This window comes from Miniopterus schreibersii (assembly GCF_964146895.1).
Source record: "Miniopterus schreibersii genome assembly, chromosome: X".
Lineage (NCBI taxonomy): Eukaryota > Metazoa > Chordata > Mammalia > Chiroptera > Miniopteridae > Miniopterus > Miniopterus schreibersii.
In genome coordinates this window covers 68,440,300-68,460,185 of record NC_138104.1, presented here as the reverse complement: position 1 = coordinate 68,460,185, position 19,886 = coordinate 68,440,300, and the positions used below count along the sequence as shown (strand labels likewise).

At 46.6% G+C, this 19,886-nt stretch overlaps 1 protein-coding gene across 1 annotated transcript; it reads right to left on the bottom strand.

Moving 5' to 3' along the window:
- Positions 1 to 352: 352 nt before the first annotated feature.
- LOC308551531 (long-wave-sensitive opsin 1) lies at positions 353 to 12,215 on the bottom strand (the record flags this gene model as incomplete). The annotated part of the gene is made up of 6 exons (XM_081126076.1): positions 353 to 463; positions 2,842 to 3,081; positions 4,761 to 4,926; positions 5,554 to 5,722; positions 8,574 to 8,870; positions 12,104 to 12,215. 6 exons carry the CDS (start codon positions 12,213 to 12,215, stop codon positions 353 to 355), a joined length of 1,095 nt encoding a protein of 364 aa, XP_080982202.1.
- Between the last annotated feature and the right edge of the window lie 7,671 nt (positions 12,216 to 19,886).

Here is a 19,886-nt window from a genome sequence, read left to right as displayed (position 1 = left end):
TTATCAGCACCAGCCCCATGAGAGGTATGTGAGTGCCCACCCAGCTCACAGTTCCCTTTCTCACAACCCTTCCATACCATCTGCAGACGTGAGGTTTGGAAAAGATTAAAATCTCTGAAGTACAGCGTTGTGCTCCTCTGTAAACCCCTCACACCCTCTCTCAACCTAGTGACTGAACACTCAGAGGCTCAGGTGCCCCCCTCTGTGACTTTGTTGTTTTTGACAAAGAGAAACTACATTTACTTCACAGGGATGGAAAAGAAGGGATGGTGACCAAAGCCCCGGTGAGTGGGACAGGGGTTACGTTTTCTGGTAGGAGGCAGATCTTTTCATTGTTGGGGCTGGGAGAGACTCATGCAGGTGACACCGAAGAGACAGATGAGGCCTCTGTTTTGGACGTGCTGGAGTGTTCAGAGCTATCATCCACTTTCTTCCCCAAAAGCTGCAAGATGCAGTTTCGAAACTGGCAGGACAGAAAGTGTTATTCAGCAGAGCAGAAAGGGTCAGTGTGCTATGCTAAAGGGAATACTTATGGCATGGAGGAAGGTATTCATTGTCACCTGGATGACTTAACACCTTCTCTCCTACAATTCAGAATCCTACAAAGTGAATGGAGGCAGACTCAGGTTGTCCCTTGCACATGGAAATGGTCTATTCCTAACTATCCAGTCATCTAAGTCATCTAATTTAGCAGCTGATGGTGACAATTGTGGGTCACATCGTGTCTCCCCAAAAAGCTCTGTGATGTGACCTTATTTGGAGATAGTCTTTGAAGATGTGATTAAGATGTACATTACCATGAGGTCATGCTGGAGTAGGGTGGGCCCTAATCCAATGACTGGTGTCCTTGTAAGTGGAAGGGAATTTGGACACAGCACACAGGCACAGAGAGAAGGCCATATGAAGGTGAAGGCAGGGATCAGGGTGACTCATCTGCAAACCAAGGAACAGCAAGTACCTACCAGAGGCTAGGAGAGGGATATGGAACTGATTCTCCTCCAGAGCCTTTAGAAGAAGCTAATGCTGCTCACACCTTGATCTCAAACTTCTGGCCTCCAGAACTGGGAGACAATGTATTTTTGTTGCTTAAAGCTACCCAGTTTGTAGTTGTTTGTTATAGCACTCCAGGGAACTCATACAGTGACCAAAGATGATGCCAGCTAAGGGGCTCATGCTGACCTGTCTCTAGAATGTTTGGTAAGGGGCATTTTAGTAAAAGGGAACATGATTGTCATCTTGTTTCTATTCCATCAATTTTCAGGCCAGCTGAAGACTAGGTAGACAACACCTTATCTAGCCACCACCTTATCTCTCTAGCCAAGAGAGTCTTCTGGTACCAGGAGGGCTCTGCTCTTTGCTGATTGACCCCTAAAGACATCTGGGCCATATTCGTTTCTGAGATTATATCTCGGATCATCACTGAGCTAACCAAAATGCTTCGAGAACACAGACCAGATGCTTTTCCTATATATTCCAAGCCTATTCTTGACAACATCCAGCTCCCTCCAACATAAAAAGTCCCCAAAATAAAAAACATAATTGTTGAAATTGATAACATAAGAAATGAGCTGAACAACAGAATCAACTCAGCTGAAGAGCTGGCAGATGAGGGTGAAGAATTCATTCGACACATTTACTTAATGTCTACTTACTGAGCACCCATTGTGTGCCAGACTGTGTCCTAAGGGCATCAACAGGGATGTCCTCATGGAGTTCCATTCTAGAAAGTTCTCTCAGAATGCAATAGGAAGGAGTAACAATGTGAAAAGGGTGAAAGAAAAGTTGGAAAGCCTGGAGAGGTTAAGAAGTGCAGATACCTGTCTAGGAGGGGGAGAATGGAAATACTCAAGCAAAGACAGTACTTGGCAAGCTAGCCAAGGATTCCACAAACAAAAGCCACACCTAAAAAGAGACCCTTGTGAAAAACAGGAAACAGGGATCAGGGATAGAACTATACTCTGGGTATAGAAGTGCCAGGAATGGAACCCTGAAGAGTCAATTGTTGTTACTGGTCCTACTGAATATTTAAACATTATCAAAAGAATGCATGCTTAAGGAACTCAACCAAGAGTCAGGGCCCGGTTGGAGGGGGCGGAGCCATGGAACAACCATAAAGTGGAGGAACAGAGAAGAGCCAGTTGGAGTAGGCTGGATCTGGTAAAATAGGAGGTCCCTGAGGGGGCAGTATTTCTGACCCACAGACCTTTCTGGTCACCAAGTCACATCACAGATGCACTTTAATGAAGTAGACATGATGGATTCAAGGAAGAATAATGAAAATTGCTCTTGGAAGATGATGATCCTCAATGGTCACCTGTAATCTACCAAGAAGTCTGGGGGTTATGGGTAGTTTGCTGTGGGGGCCCAATATGCCAGCCCATGCTGGCTGCCATCTGGCAAGACTTTGGGCAGGGCCACAGCCTATAAAACCATGAAAGACACAGGTCAGTGCAGCCAAGAAGGGCCTCTTTTATGTCTTGGTCAGAGTTAGGGTTTGAAGAGGGAAAGATGAAGGTTGAGAGAAAAGTTGTGCCAATAACGGCAAGAAGTGCATACCTAGGGTAATTTGGCCATGTTCAGGCAGTCCTCTGGTGTTCAAGCTCTAGACTAGCCCTGAGGCCAACAGATGGGAAGAGCATGCAGTACACAGGCACTGCAGGAAATACCCACTCTCAGGCAGAGACCATAAAAAGATCCAGAAGGAGAGCTGCCTAGGATTGGGTCACATGATGAGCCTTCTGAAGTCATTGTCCTGGAGGCCAGACACGATTACTAGTGGGAGCGATCATGGCGTTCTTCCAGGGCCTATTTCTAGTTTGCTCTGCGGATGGTGTGACTTACCTGCCGGTTCATAAAGACATAGATAATGGGGTTGTAGATAGTGGCGCTTTTGGCAAAGTAGGCTGGCAGGGCGGCCACCAGGGGGTGGAAGGCATAGCCAGGGTGGGCAGCAGCAAAGCATGCAAAGAAAGTGTAGGGCCCCCAACAGAGGCAGTATGCCAGGATCATCACCACCACCATGCGTGTCACCTCCTTCTCTGCCTTCTGGGTGGACTCGGATTCTTTCTGCTGTTTTGCCACCTGGGGGAGACAGAGGGTAGTGCCAAGGGACAGTGAGTGGGAGAGTCCCTCAAGGCTCTGAATCTGAAGGGACTCCGTGTTCCTCTTGCTTGGGCAGCAAGTTGGGGAAGCTGTGAGTGATGGGCGGCCCAGAGATGGGGAGTTGTGAGGAGAAGGAGATGGGCCCACCCACTACAGCACCCTGTCCAGCCAGCAGTCAGCTCCCATCTGAGTGAGTGCACGCCTGGCCCAGGGTGGCCTTGCCAGAGCTGTGCAGGCTTTGAGGTAGCACGCAGGTGAACCTGGCTGAAATGGCTCTGAGCTGGGGCCTTCCAAGCTCTTGGCTTAGCTTGGCTCCTGTTAGGAGTTTGAGCAGGAACTAAGGAGGCTGTTCTTAGCGTCACCTGGTCCCTTAATAGCATGACTCCTCCTGTGCTTAGGTCTGAGGGGTTGGGCAGGAGAAGACACAGGGGCTGGTCACTGCCTGCTATGGGCAGGGACAGATGGAAGACAGCTGAGTAGGCATGAGGGGAAACTGTGAGGGTAGGCAACTCATTCTGGAGCCTGGGCTCCACAACTCAGACCTAACATGGCCCAAGACATAGTTGGACACCTGTGGGAGTCAGTTAAGTTGGTTCTGATCCCTGCCCACCAACAGGATGGGGGAAGGAGGAGGGGGGATATTACTGGCAAAAGGTAGTGAGATGAGGGGAGCTTATCTCAAACCCATGGCCTCCACTCTAGAGAGAGCTTATAAACACATGCTGATCAGATTGTGGGCACAAGCAGCTTCATAGGGAAAGGCACCACCACAAAGGGCCTTCTACAGCCTGTGCCAAGCAGAATTACAACAGGAACAGATGGCATATCCAGATCAAGCTAATTGTAGCTTAGCTAATTGATAAAAGAACAACTTATGGTGTTTAGGACACCACAAGGGGAGCACAGAGCTCTTAGCACCCCAGGACCCAATCTCACTCTCCTGTCTTGCTCTGATTTTCTGCAAGGCTCCCCAACGGTAGCCAACCTTGTACAGGGAAGGAGAGACGTGACTGTGGACAGGATCAGCTTCCCAGGGAGGAGGGTGGTGGAGAGGGGCCTGGGGGCACATGGCACATGTGAATTCACTCTTTAGCCTGCTCCAACAGGCCAGTGAAAGGGAAAAGGGCCCTCCAGTGGCAGCCTTTTGAAAACACTCCTTGAGCCTTAGCCAGTTTTGCTCAGTGGTTAGAGCGCCAGCCAAGGACACGTACCTTGGTTGCAGGCTTGATCTCCCTCCCAGGTCAGGGCACGTGTAGGAGGCAACCAATTGATATCTCCCCCCCCCCCCCGCTTCTCTCTTTGTGAAAAGCAATGGAAAAAATATCCTCAGTGAAGACTAAAACAAACAACAAACAAACAAACAGACAAATAAAAACACCCCTTGATTTGCAAGTTTCACTTGCAGATCTGGCTGTCCCTGGAACTGTCCTGGATCAGGAGGAATGCAGCTCTGCTCCATTACTGGGGTAATCCCTTCCCATTCTATAAGGACACGGACAAGGGCAAGGCTGTAACCGCAGTCCCAAAGAAATTGCCAGATTCATGTCTGGTTTGGGGGCAGGAGAGCAGACTGAGTGACCCTCTGTCCCTGCCCAGACATCCCTGGCCTTCATGGTCCTACTAGCCAGGGATGAAGCTAGGAGGGCACGGGGGCTTACAGCTCGGATGGCCATCCACACTTGGAGGTAGCAGAGCATGATGACGCTGAGCGGGATGATGCAGCATGTGGTCATGAGGACAATCATGTATGACTGTACCCCAGGATACGAGCTACCGCTGAACACGTCCGGGCCGCATGAAGTCTTCAGGCCATGGGGCCAGTACCTGGATAGAAGGGCCAGTAGCCTGTCCTGATGCAAGCAAAACAACCTTGGACCCCCTAGCCCAGGCATGCCACTTGGGTAGGGTTGTTGATTATTTTGTTTTTTATTGAGGTGAAATTCACATTGCATGAATAGACGGTTTTTGAAGTGAACAGTTCAGTGGCGTTTAGCACATCCATTGCCACTATCAGTTTTAGAACATTTTCATCACCTTGATCACATCCCCTTTTTACAAAAGAAGGGTGAAACACCCTCTTGCTTTCTAAGAACCTGTAAATACCCGAATCATTTTTCTGGGTTCAACTAGATTAGCCCATGGCCTGAAGTTGTAGGCATTTCTCCATGTGTTACTGTGAGCAGCTCATGTATGGGAGAAACAGACCTTCCCAGAGGCTTGAAGACCACAGGGCCCATTTCCATGTTGCAGCCAGCCAGATTTATACATTCATAGACACTGCACACTCGAAGGCTCCTCAGGGAGAATCCGGCCCATCCTCACTTTATTCGTGGGGTCATGGAGGCCCAGAGACAGAAAGCTATTTGTCCCAAGGTCACAAAGGGAATCACGAGTCTGACCTTCTCCTCTCTGTCCTAACAAGCCACCTTCCAAGCACCGTGGCATCCTTACCTGCTCCAACCGAAGATGGGCGGGGCCGTCCATACAGCTGCCCAGACCCAGGAGAAGGTGATGCCTGCGATGGCCAGCTTGGCATCAAATCTCACGTTGCCAAAAGGCTTGCAGACCACCATCCACCTCTCCCAGGAAATGATGGCCAGGGACCAGAGACCCGTGATCCCTGCAGGAGAGGACAGACAGATGACAGCTTTGAGCCTCCTACATCACTTCTTCCATCCAGACCAGCCGACAGTTTTCCAGTTGAAGAGACACTCCTCAGCTACCTGCAAAACCTCATTCTCTAAAGAATGTTTTCAGGTCCAGGCAGCACTGGATCTCTTGGTCAATTTCTTTTTCTAACACCTGTTTTCCCATTTTTTCCCATTGGGCCTTTCATTGTCTCCTCTAATTCAGCCTCTTGATCCACCTTGCTTCCCTCCCCACTTTCTTTTACTTGGCCACCAGCCTTTCCTCTGATGCCACTGAGGTAAACCCTGATGGCCATGTACACACTAGCATGACACACTGATGTGCTATGATCACAGCCAAGAGCTGTGCCCCTTCTGCCAGTATGCACTTGTTCCTTTAGGTGCTTGGAACCCTCTCTCCAATATCCCACCACCTTCCTCCATTTGGCAGGTGGAGACAATGTCTTCTGTCCTGCTTAGACCCCAGAGGTCCGTGCACAGAATTCAGGGACCTGTGAACTGGGTTGGGAAAACTGACATTTTTGTTTCCACCAACCTCTAATGGACACTGGCATTTCCTTCCATTAAGAGTGTGGCAGCAATGCCCGGCCGCCATGGCTCAGGGGTTGAGCATCGACCTATGATCCAGGAGATCGCAGTTTGATTCCCAGTCGGGGCACGTGCCCGGGTTGCAGGCTCGGTCCCCAGTTGGGGCTGTGCAGGAGGCAGCTGATCAATGACTCTCATCATTGATGTTTCTCTCTCTCGAGGCAGCCGATCAATGACTCTCATCATTGATGTTTCTCTCTCTTCGTCTCCCTTCCTCTCTCTGAAATCAATAAAGACATATATATATATATATATATATATATATATATATATATATATATATATATATATAAAAGTGTGGCAGCATTAGCAGTGCCAGTGACCTGGTCACTTTACAGAGGTGGCAGACATTTCCCAATATCATTATGTTCATTACCAAGTTGAAATTTCAATGGCTGTCAGGACAGATCCAGTTATTTGATACTTTAATAAAGAATAGTGTCACTAATACTTCTAAAAAATAGTAATATTTCTAATACTATTTATTTCATTAAAATATAATTAAATTTAGTATAATTTTAATACTAGTACTTTAAATGAAAAACTATGTTGCTAATTACTGTTTAATACTTTGATAACTATTTCAATATCATTGTAATCCTTTGTAATCCTATGGATCTTGTGTGCGTTTGCAAACATTCTTCTGAGAAGGGGTCCATATGTTTTCCCTGAGGGCCAGGGGACGTCCGTGACACCAAAACTGGTTTCTAGATGCTGGTATCATGTTAGCACTTACCTCATAGGGTTGTAGGAGGGTTCAACGTGTTCGTTTAAATCTTCCCCCAAGTTCTGCCTCCATTTTATAGATGGAAAAATGGAGGAAGAGCAGAGCAGTAAAGTAATTTAGTGAAGTTCACACCACTAGTAATTCAAATCTGGGGCCAGACTCCCCCCTCCTCAGGCCCCTCCTATCTTAGTGTCTCTTTCTCTTGCTGTTGTTCGCTTCCTCAGAATCTGAGTTGGAGATCAGTTTAGGCAGCAATGAGATAAACACAAGTTAGATGTGGGAATTAAAGATCTAGGCCTGGTGGCCAGGTGGCCCTGGAAAAGTTTTAAAATGGGACAGCATCTGCAAGCTTCAGCTGGTTTGACATTGAGGGGCCTGGAGACAAGCTGCATGTGCTGAGTGCTCTGGCCTTTGGGCTCCTGTCATCTTGAGTGGACACCAAGACTATAAACCTGCAGCCCTCTGTTCTCTCTTGAAGGCATGGCACACAGGCCGCTGAAGGGGACCTTGGCCTCATCAAGCCTGCCTATTCTCTCCCTCGAGGGCCTCTGAGAAAGAAACCTGGCCTCACAGCAACCACCTCACTTCACCAGGTCCCCAACTTCTTCTCTAGCCTCAACACTCCTGTTGATGTGGCTTTGGCCCCCTCTCTCAGACTCCCTTCCTCCTTCTAGCCTCTTCCAGGGTCTCCCCCTCCATTTCCCTCCTCCCAAAATAAAGTCCCCACTCCTCTGTGTGTAGTCCCAGGCTTGCCTGCCTCTGTTGTCTGCTCAGCAATTGCTTATCAGTTGTCTGCCCTCCTGACTACTGACCGAGCCTGGCTTTTTCCTCTGCCACCTCGCCCCAGCCCCCTTCTCCTTCTGCTGACTTAAGATTCAGCTCCTCCAGCACATGGTCCTCTGAGAGGATTGATGGCACTGTGTGGTCACTATCTAAGATAGGGCCCTCTCTTCTCAGGACTTGGGAACATCTCGGGGCTGAGATCCTGTGTGCAGCATCCTATATGCCCGGTGCCCAGCACAATGCCCAGCACATGGGTACTTCTCAGCCAATGTTGACCTGAACGGAGCCACGGCCCACAGAGATATTAGTGATGGGAATGGGGAAAGAGATCTGGGAATTGTTTCTTTCCCTGGAAAAAACCAACACAGGTGAGCTGAAAGGGAACACGTCCCTGATTTGGGTGCGAGTTCTGTTAGGGGTCTAGAGCCCTCCCCTCCCACATTGTTCTGGGGTCATCTGGCTCTATCTGTCTCCTCACATGCCAGCTGCATAGCCCCAAATTGGCTGTCCAAAGGCATAACTTATCTCAGAGTAGGCACTCAGGGTGTGCTGGACTGCACAAGCCCCTCCACCTAAATGATGACCCCGGAGCAATTTCCCCTGCAGGTCTGTCTCCCTTCAAACATGTGCATTGCAGGCACACCTGGGGGTTTGCCATGTGAGTGGGTTTTTTTTACACACAGCAGGCTTGGTCTTTCCTGAGCCTGGGCCTTCAGCTGGCTTACCACACAGGGAGACAGTGTAGCCCTCCACAATGCACAGAGGGTGGCCCAACACAAAGTAGCCATAGATCTGGTTCACAATGCTGATGGTGCTGGCGATGACGGTCTCTGCCAGGTCAGCGACTGCCAAGTTCACCAGGATCCAGTTCAGAGGGTGGCGCAGCTTCTTGAACCTTAGGGTGGCCACCAGCACGAGCCCATTAGTGAAGACAGATGCAATGACCACGAAGACCATCCAGGCACTGGTGAGGTGATACACCCATCTGGGAGCAATGTGGTAATTGGGGCCTTCAAAGGGGCCTGGAGGCAGGAGGTACAGAGTAGGTAGCAGTGTCAACCCCATGCAGAGTTACACTGATCCCTCCCCTACCCACCCTGCTGGAGGCTTCCCTCAACCCTCCCACTCTCCTGCCCGCCACCTTTGCAACTGGCTCTTTCTCTCTAGTTTTGTCCATCCACAAACAACCTGCCTTCCATTCTGTCTCTCAGACCAGAGGACATGGCTTTCTGGACAGCTACATGGGCATCTTTGAACTGAAGAAAGCAGAACTCATCATCTCTGCTGGGTATCTCTCCCTCCTCTGCCCCAGTATGCTAGGCCAACCCCCTGTAATGCCATTAGCAGGCTTCTGCTCCCCTGAACCCCCTGCACCCCATGCACTGTTTCCTTGGGCACTTCATGTCTTTCTGTTGTTGGCTCTTCACTCACACTCTCCCTGCACCTGGGTCTGCTTCCCTTCCATACCATAGAGCCCAGTTCAGATGCCCTTGGCTTCCGGGAGCCTTTCCAGGTTCCCCAGCTCAGAATCAACTCAGTCCCTTGGGACTACCATGATACAACACTATGATGCTCTAGTATGTATTAGAGTTACCCAGAAAGTACAGAGGTTGAGTGTGATAATAGCAACTGGAACTGCGAAGTGTTTGGAACACTCCAGCTTGCAGGCAAATGCAAGGGGCTGGAATAGTTTCAAAATGAGGCAGCCTGAGTGTCTTTCCAAACAACCCATGGAGTCCAGATTGGGCATGGCAGGGGCAAGAGGGACAGGACAGGAACAAGGACAGTGAGTGGTGGGGGTGGGGACAGGGGCACTCTGAATGTGGGAGACCAGAGAGGAGCAGCCTCTAGCAGTGCAAACTGTGCAGGTGCTCCTGCCTGCTCCTCCCTCCTGAAAGCTCTGGGACTCATTTCATAAGAAATGAACATGAGAAAGTATTCTAAAAAAAATACAAGAAGGGAAAGAATCAGGTGTGGGGGCAGGCAGAGAAGCAAGATGTCTTCAAATATACCTTGTTTTCTAGATTTTAATTTGGAACCTTATAAATATTTTATTACATAATTATAAAACAACATTAAATTTTAAACAATCCCTGAAAATAAGAAGTGAAACAAATGGACCTAAATGTTTAGCCACTCAGTGGTATAATCAAATAGAGAGGGACTGTTCTAAGAGACTTGAAAAGATACTAGTTTGACTACGTGAACCTAGGGACATACACCCCAAAGATGAAAAGACCTGTCCAAATGTTACGTTTTTGGTAATCATGCTGTTGGCAGTTGTGTTGACGTCATATTCTGAGAGCATTGTGACTGTGTGTGGGCTAAAGCAAGTGATTAAATGATATTCTAATTCTGATTCTACCCAAAGCCCTTGAGAACATGATTTTTGGTGGGAGAGAAAGGAAACAAAGAGGTCAAACTCAATTGGCTCGACTGGGGAACCAAGTTGTTATTTTCAAATGGGAGAGGTAAACGGGAAGAATCAAGCATTTTGCCTGCCTTTCTCCCCGGGGGAAACACAACAGTCGATGAGGGCATGTTTCTCTTTATCGAAGTAGTCCAGTTAACAGATGAAGACAGTCAGAATGCAATTTTTGCAATCCCCAGTGGTTTAATGGGTCTGGGCATTGGGCTTCAGCAGCTACCAACACTCTGGAAAACAGGACACCCTCCTAATGGAGTGGTCTTGCCAAAACACCTGACAAATCCAGCTGGCCTCTCAGCAGACCTTCAGATCAACTGCCAGTTTACAGAAACATCTTGATGAAGGAGGTGGGAGGGGCATGGGAAGCCACACATGGGAAGCCATCAGCAAAGTCTGAAGTGGGTGAGTCCAGGACTCGTTTTCTTTGACAAATAAATTGCAAAGAGGTCAAGGGGGAACTTCTAAATTCGAAAAGGATGAAAAGACATTGATCAATAGGAACATGTGGGCCTTATTTGAACCCTGGTTCAAGCAAACGGAAAAAATGTTTAAAGTTGACTGGGATTTGATGATATCAAGGCAGTGTTACCTTTCAGGCTTGATAATGGCATTGTGGTTATGTTTTCTTTTCTTTCTTTCCTTTTTTTTTTTTTTGGTGGTTATGTTTTCTAGAGTCCTTTCCTCTTAGAGGTGCATACTGAAGATTTATAGAGGAAATGGTGTGATGTCTTGGATCTGCTTCCAGAAAGCAGAAGGAGGAGTTAGTAGAGAGGGTTACAGATGAAATAAGACAAATGATCGCTATCCAGGGGTTCACTACACTTTTCTCTCTACTTTGGCAGATACTTGAATTTTTGTGGGGGGGAAATTATAGAAAGGAATCTTGGGCATTGTTGAAGCCCTAGGGAGCCCCCACGGAGAGCGCTGCTCCATCTCATCAAGGCTATTCTGGGGCTCAATCAATCAGGCCAACGCAAACTTCAAGGTCTCAACCAGTTTGGCCCGGGAATCCTGTTGCTGATCACTGCCCTGACCATGAAGAAACCAAGGCATGTGAGACATTCTTGAAGGAACCAATGGTCTTTGGTTTAGAGGAGGGACTTAGGAAGGGTCCAGGGCTGGGGATCACTAGTGTCCTCAGCTCTTTGAAGGGCTTACATGCAAAGCTTTTTGATGAGGCCACTCTCAGGGCAGAACTCAGCTGCCTCAACAGAGTTTTCAGTTTCTTTGGGGCTTAAGCCCTCTCTTGCCGTGGGCCAGCTCTAAGAGGAAGGGCAGCCCTGGGAGTGGAGCAAGCTCCTTCCCCCAGAATGTGCCAAGTGAGGCTGCGGGCCCCAGGACAGAGTTGGACAAGATGACCAATACAGTCTCCTATGCCCCTAAGGTTCTAGGAGTCACTCATCCCCTCCCCCAGGTCTCCTGTTCCTGGAGTTTGTTTCCTTTTGGCTTCAGAACAAGTAAAGATGGGTCAGACCCGGGTCCTTCCCCAGACTTGAATGTAATGACTGATCACTAGCAGTATGGGGCCACAAGGAAAGAGTAATGAACTGTCATGGGACATGGATTCTCAAAGGGTCTGGGAAGCCTACGAGGGTTGAAAATGCATATTTGATATTCTGATGTCCTTTTCTATTCTGAAAGGAACCTCCCATTCATGTCATCATAAAAGTAAAGGGAGAAGATCCTTTTGGCTGGTGACGATGTGCAGAAGAGCCTTTTGGGTGGGGTGGGTGGCAGACGGCCCCCCGTGTCGCCACTTGGGCCTGGTGTCCCAGAGCGGCTGCTTCAGCCATCGTAACCCAGCCTCCATGGTACCTGTCCTCTCACCTCTGGTGGCGTTGCTGTTGGTGTAGGTGAAGATGCTCGCCTGGGTGCTGTCCTCAAATCCGGCCTGCAGCTGCCTGCCTGCTAGCCTTTGGGGGCCCCATCGCTGGGCCATGGTTCCAGAAAGCCCAGTCTCTGGTGCCCGCCAGGGGGTTTACAGTGCTTTATACAAGCCTGCAGGATCAGCCTGGGCCTCCTCACCTTAAAAGCTCCCAAACCCTTCACAGTCTGATCTCTTAATTGGGCCCTGGACTTAGACCTCATCCTCCCGGCCCCTTGCCTCCAGGCTCCTTAGGTGAGCCCATGAGGGCAGCTCAGAAGGATTTGCTTGGAACCAAACTCAGAGCCCCTGGCTTTCTGAGGTGGCTGCAGGAACTCCCAAGGACCCTTTTCCTGTTTATGTGTCCTCTGTTCCCTTCTATTATCCAGCACCGGCTCTTGGGTGAGGGGGCCCAAGGGTCAGGATTTTCAGATTTGGGGAGCAGCCCAAAACCCAAATCTACATTTCCCATTTGGTTTGCCCCCCAGCTCTGGGAGGTGGGGGAGTTCCAGGAGGCTTCTGCAAGGCTGAAGCCTGGAAATGGAGCCTCTTTGAGAGACAAGCCTTCTCACTGTGCCCACAGGGATGCAAGTTGCAGTGGTGGGGGCTCCTCCCCCAAGAGGGGAGGGGCAGACCTGGGAGGTGAAGAGACTCCACTGTGCATCTTGATTTCTGCTTCCTGGTCCCCTTATCCCCCATGAACTGCAGTTCCTTCAGTCACCAGGGTCCTCATCTAGGCAACCCTACCGCAGCACCTGAAGGTGCCCACAGACACTCAGACCCCACCTGGCCAAGCCTCCTTCCCCTGAGTTCACAACCTTTCCTTGGACTGCCCCTGACTACAGCCTCCCTCTAGACTTGCTTTAAAAGTAAACCCTTCTACAGAGTGTTCCAGATGAGCTACATCCGCTGTCCCTTTTCAGCCACTGCAGTCTGGCTACTCCTGGCTCTGCACTTGACAGGGGCACCAATTGTCTGCTAATTGCCCAATTCTGCAGCCTTATCTGTTTCTAACTGAGGACCCCTGCCTTCCTCCACAGCCTCCTTCAAACTATGCTGTTCCCTCCTCAGTATAAGTCTCTACATTCTCAGTTGGGTCCCATAATCTCACTTCATCTGCTGTAGGCTTTCTGAAGTGCTTCTGCCAGTTCCTCTCTACTCAGTCCTGAAATTCAGCTGCCTTCAGCCACCTCCTTTGGGTTGGCCCTAAGTTCAGTAAAGCCAAGACATGGGCTCATGGCCTCACTTTCCCGTTCTCAGTGCCATGACTCTTCAGCGCTCCATGCTAAAGTTCTTGGTGATATGGCCACTCCTACAGGTGGAGGGGAAGCATTCACTACCAAGCTGAGGGCCAGAGCTGTGTGCAGCCCCAGCTGAGCCTCCCATAGAAAGAATGGCTCTTAGCAGTGGCCAGTGCCTGCCACGTGCCAGGCGCTGGGCTAGAGGCTCTGCATGAAATGGAAGGAAAGAGTCCTGGCCACAATCTTGCCAAGGCCCATTGGCAGCTTGGAAAGCTGAGATCACTGCCCAAGGACACCTGGAAGTCTGTGTTTTCCTAATGGCAAGAGAAAGTGCACCCAGCATTTCCACTCCTGAGTATCTACCCTGAAGGATTGAAAACATGTCTACACAAAACACTTGTACAAGAATGCTCATAGCAACACTATTTGCAAGAGGCCAAAAGGTAGAAACTGTCCAAAAGTGAATCAACAGGTGGAATAAACAAAACGTGGATTATCGATGCAGTGGAGTTCAGCCGCAACAAGAAATGGCCCTGACCCACGGTACAACACGGATGAACCTCAAAGACATGATGCTGAGCTAAAGGAGCCAGTCACAGAAAGACATCTAATGTATGATTCCATTCATATGAAATGTCCAGAATAGGCAAATCCACAGAGAGAGAAAGGAGATTAGTGGTTGCCAGGGCCTGGGGAGGTGGGGCAATGGGGAACGACTGCTAATGGGGACAGGGATTCCTCCAGAGGTGATGGAAATATTCTAAAATTAGATTGTGACAGTGCAGCCACTGTGGAAAACAGTTTGGCAATTCCTCAAAAAATTAAAAATAGAATTACTACATGATCCAGCAATTTCACTTCTGGGTATACACCCAAAAGAAGTGAAAGCAGGGGCTCATAGAGGGAACTTAGCATGTTCAAGTGGCTCGCAGTGTAGTTTAATGCCACAATGTCAGATCCCTAGAAGTCAGCCCCAGGTCATTGTGACTTCCAAATCCACACTTTTCCCTCTTCCTGGGTCCCAGGGAGCTCTGTCTCTCTGTCTTCACCAGTGTCAAAAAATCAGAGCATCTGAGAATGCGAGAGCTGGAAATGGGCCTCCTCTAAGATAGCCTGCCCCACCTGGTCCCTTCTGAGCACTGAACACAGGACCACCTCTTCCCAGCACCACCACGGACTGGCTGGGTGGCTTGGATGGGGCGACCCTGCCATTTTGGGCCAGGTTCATCTTCTGTCTAAAGGGAGATGACTAATCCCACCTGACCCCAGTCCCCCCCACATAGAGCTGCCATGTCTTTGGAAGCCCTTTAAGGACAATGTGAAGTGCCATCTCAGTGGGGGTCTGGCACAGGAGGATCGGGACATCTGGTGGAAGCTTCTAGCTTGAGCCCTGGAGGTGGCCCACCACTTGCTAGGCCTGCTCTTGTCCAGCCTTACATTGATTACTGAGCTCAGTCCTGGGCTGGCCCCAAGACCCTAGGGAAGGGGAGGGGAAATCGCAGAGGCGAGAGGAGGTGGGGATGGCAGTGAGTCCTGGACCATCACTGTCTCTGCAGAGTAGGGTGCTAATTGATGATTAGGGCTAACAAAAGATCAAGTCCTATTTTAGCAGAAAGCAGATTACTGCCCTGGAAAGTCACCCAGCACCTGGGCGCACACGTGTGTTCCCTGAGGCCCAGTGAAATCTCATTGAGGTCCTGCACTATGGCAAAGGGTGGATGAAAGAGGAAGGGCACTCTAGAAGGAGATGAAGGACAAGGATGGGGAAAACATGGGTGAAGAGCAGCAGGAGAAACAGGAGAGGCCCTCCACTGTGCCCCCATCTCCCTCCTTTGTTGCCAGCTGGGGCTGCCTGGCCAGGCTGGAAGATAAGATGGCCAATTTGTCTAATCCGACTACTCCTAAGTGACTGGGAGGGGCCATGATTAGGAGCCCTGGGAGCTGACTGTCACCTTGGTCCAGCTTTGGTTCTGGCCAGCAGTCAGCGGCTGCTACAACTACAAAGCAAGGAAACACTTGCCAATTTGTCTTTGACTTTTTTTATTGTAATAAAATATACATAACATCAAATTTACCATCTGAGCCATTTTTAAATTTTACTTTTCAATTAAAGTTTGCATTCAATATCATTTTATATTTGTTTCAGGTATACAGCATAATCTTTAGACAATCATATACTTTACAAATTGTTCCCCTTGATAATTCTAGTACCCACCTGGTATTCTTGGCTATATTCCCTATGCTGTTCTTTACATCCCTGTGACTGTTTTTTAACTAGCCATTTGTTCTTCTTAATCTCTTCACCTCTTTTCACCCACTCCCCAATCCCCCTCACCTCTGGGAACCATCACTTTGTTCTCTGTATCTATGAGTCTGTTTCTGTTTTGTTTGTTCATTTATATTGTTTTTCAGGTTTCACATACAAGTGAAATGACATGGTATTTGTCTTTCTCTGACTGACTTATTTCACATAACATAATACCCTCTGAGTCCATACATGCTGCCACAAACAGTAAGATTTCATTCTGTTTTATGGCCAAGTAATACTGCATTGTCCATATGTACCACAGCTTCTTTAACCACTGGAAATAGATATCCACTATTCATGGCACTTGGGCTGCTTCCATATCTCTGCTATTGTAAATAACACTGCCATGAACATAGCGGTGCATATATTCTTTCGAATTAGTGTTTTGGGTTTCTTCGGAAGTGGAATTGATTTGAGGAACCTCCACACTGTTTTCCATAGTGGCTGCTGCACCAGTCTGCATTCCCACCAGCAGTGCACCAGGGTTCCCCTTTCTCCACCCCTCACCCACACCTGTTGTTTGTTGATTTATTTATTTATTATTGTTCAAAATATTACAGATGTCCCCTTTTCTCCCCATTGACCCCTTCCACTCCCCACCCACTCCCCTCCCCAGGCCTTCACCACACTATTGTCTGTGTCCATGGATTATGCACATATGCATATAAATTCTTTGGTTACTCTCTCCCCCTCCACCCACCCCCACTGTCCCTCTGAGATTCTTCAGTCTGATCCTTGCTTCCATGTCACTGAATCTATTTTGTTCATCGGTTTATTAAGTTCTTTAGATTCCACATATAAGCGAGATCATGTAATGTTTGTCTTTGTCTGCCTGGCTTATTTCACTTAGCATAATACTCTCCAGGTCCATCCATACTGTCCCAAAGGGTAAGGGATCCTTCTTCTTTACAGCTGCATAGTATTCCACGGTTTCCATGGTGTAAATGTCCCACAACTTTTTTATCCACTCATCTACTGATGGGCACTTGGGCTGTTTCCAGGTCTTAGCTACTGTAAATAGTACTGCTATGAACATAGGGGTGAATGTGTTCTTTCTGGTTGGTGTTTTGGGATTCTTAGAATATATTCTTAGAACTGGGATCACTGAGTCAAATGGCAGTTTTGTTTTTAATTTTTTGAGGAACCTCCATACTGTTTTCCATAGTGGCTGCACTAGTCTGCATTCCCACCAGCAGTGTGCCAGGGTTCCCCTTTCTCCACATCTTCGCCAGCACGTGTCATTCGTTGATTTGTTGACAGGTGTGAAGTGATACCTCGTTGTGGGTTTTTTTTTTGTTTTTTTTTAAATATATCTTTATTGATTTCAGAGAGAGGAAAGGAGATGGAGAGAGAGATATAGAAACATCAATTATGAGAGAGTCATTGATCGGCTGCAGCACGCAACCTGGGCATGTGCCCTGACCAGGAATCGAACCCCGATCGCCTAAATCCTAGGTTGACGCTCAACCGCTGAGCCACGCCCAGTCGGGCTCATTGTGGTTTTAATTTGCATGTCTCTGATGATTAGTGATCTTGAGCATTTTTTCATATGTCTTGGCCATCTGTATGTCCTCTTTGGAGAAGTGTCTATTTAGGTCCTTTGACCATTTTTTAATTGGATTGTTTGTCTTCCTCTTGTTGAGTTGTATGAGTTCTTTGTACACTTTGGAAATTAGCTCCTTATCAGATGCATTGCTGGCAAATATCTTCTCCCATACCGTGGGGTTCCTTTGTATTTTGAGGCAGTTTTCTTTTGCTGTGCAGAGGCATTTTAGTTTGATGTAGTCCCATATGTTTATTTTTTCTTTTGTTTCTCTTGCCCTAGGAGATGTATTGGTGAAAATCCCACTACCTCAGATGTCTGTGACTTTACTGTCTATGTTTTCTTCCACGATTTTTATGCTTTCTGGGCTTACATTTAAGTCTTTTATCCATTTTGAATTTATTCTTGTGTATGGAGTAAGTTGGTGATCTAGTTTCATTTTTTGCATGTACCTGTCCAATTTTCCCAGCACCATTTATTAAAGAGAATGTCTTTACTCCATCGTATGCTCTAGCCTCCCTTGTCAAATATTAACTGACCATAATGGCGTGGGTCTATTTCTGGGGTCTCTGTTCTGTTTCATTGATCTATATGTCTGTTGTACCAATACCAGGCTGTTTTGATTATAATGGTTTTGTAATACAGTTTGATATTTGGTATAGTGATCCCTCCAACTCTGTTCTTTCTCAAGATGGCTACAGCTATTCAGGGCTTTTTTGGTTCTATATAAATTTTTGGAACAAAACAAATGTTCTCTATCTGTGAAATATGTTGTTGGTATTTTAATAGGGATTGCATTGAATCTATAGATTGCTTTGGGTAGTATGGACTTTTTAATATTAATTCTTCTAATCCACAAACATGGTATATTCTTCCATTTTTTTGTATCTTCCTTTATTTCTTTTTTCAGTGACTTGTAGTTTTTTAAGTACAGGTTTTTTACATCCTTGGTTAGGTTTTTCCAAGGTATCTTACTTTTTCAGTTTGCAAACTAAAAGGTATTGTTTCTTAATTTCTCTTTCTGAGTTCATTTTCAGTGTATGAAAATGCTGTCAGTGTTAATTTTGTAACCAGCTACCTTGTTGAATTCATTAATCAAATGTAGTAGTACTCGGTGGAGTCTTTAGGGTTTTCTACGTACAATATCATATTACCTGCAAATAATGACAGTTTTACTTCCTCTTTCCAATTTGGATACCTTTTATGTTTTCTTCCTGTCTGATGGCTGTGGCAAGGACTTCCAGTACTGTGTTGAGTAAGAGTGATGAAAGTGGACATCCCTGTCTTGTTCTTGTTTTTAAGGGAAATGGTTTTAGTTTTTGACCATTGAGGATGATGTTGGCTGTAGGTTTGTCATATATGGCCTTTATTATGTTGAGGTGTATTCCCTGTATTCCGACTTTGCTGAGAGTTTTTATCAAAAATGGGTACTGGATTTTGTCGAATGTTTTTTCTGCATCTATTGATATGATATGATTTTTGTCCTTCATTTTGTTTATGTGTTTATTGATTTGTGAATATTATACCAGCTTTACATCCCCGGAATAAATCTGACTTGGTCGTGTTGTATGATCTTTTTAACATATTGCTGGATCCAGTTTGCTACTATTTTGTTGAGAATTTTAGCATCTATGTTCATCAGGGATATTGGCCTGTGATTTTCTTTCTTTGTAGTGTCTTTATCTGGATTTGGGATTAGGATGATGGTGGCCTCATATAAAGAGCTTGGGAGTTTTCTCTCCTCTTGAATTTTCTGGACTAGTTTGAGGAGAATAAGTGTTAATTCTTCTTTGAATGTTTGGTAAAACTCACCTGTAAATCCATGTGCTCCGGGACTTTTGTTTGCTGGGAGTTTTTAAATTACTGCTTCAATTTCATTAGTTGTTATCTGATTTATTGATGGTAGCCATTCTGAGAGGTGTGAAGTGTTATCTCATTGTGGTTTTAATTTGCATTTCTCTGATGATTACTGATGTTGAACGTCTTTTCATTTGCCTATTGGCCATCTGCATGTCCTCTTTGGAGAAGTGTTTATTCAGGTCCTTTGTCCATTTTTTAATTGGATTGTTTGGTTTTTTTGGTGTTGAGTTGCATGAGTTCTTTATAAATTTTTGATATTAACCCGTTATCAGATGTATCATTGGTGAATATCTTCTCATTCAGTAGGATGTTTTTCATTTTGTTGATGGTTTCCTTTGCTGTGAAAACATTTTTTAATTTGATGTAGTCCCATTTGTTTATTTTTTCTTTTGTTTCCCTTACCCAAGGAGATATGCCATAAAAAATATTGCTAAGATAAATATCAGAAATTTTATTGCCTATGTTTCCTTCTAGTAGTTTTATGGTTTCAAGTCTTACATTTAAGTCTTTAATCCAGTTTGAGTTTATTCTTGTATATGGTGTGAGAAGGTGGTCTAACTTTTTTTTTTGCATGGATTTGTTCAAGTTTCCCAACACCATTTATTAAATAGACTCTCTTTACCGTTGTATGTTCTTGAATACTTTGTCAAATATTAAGTGAGCATGTAGGCATGGATTTATTTCTGGGCTCTCTATTCTGTTCTATTGATCTATATATCTGTCTTTATCCCAGTACCATGCTAATTTGATTACAATGGCCTTAATAGTCAAGTTTCATATCAAGTAGCGTGATT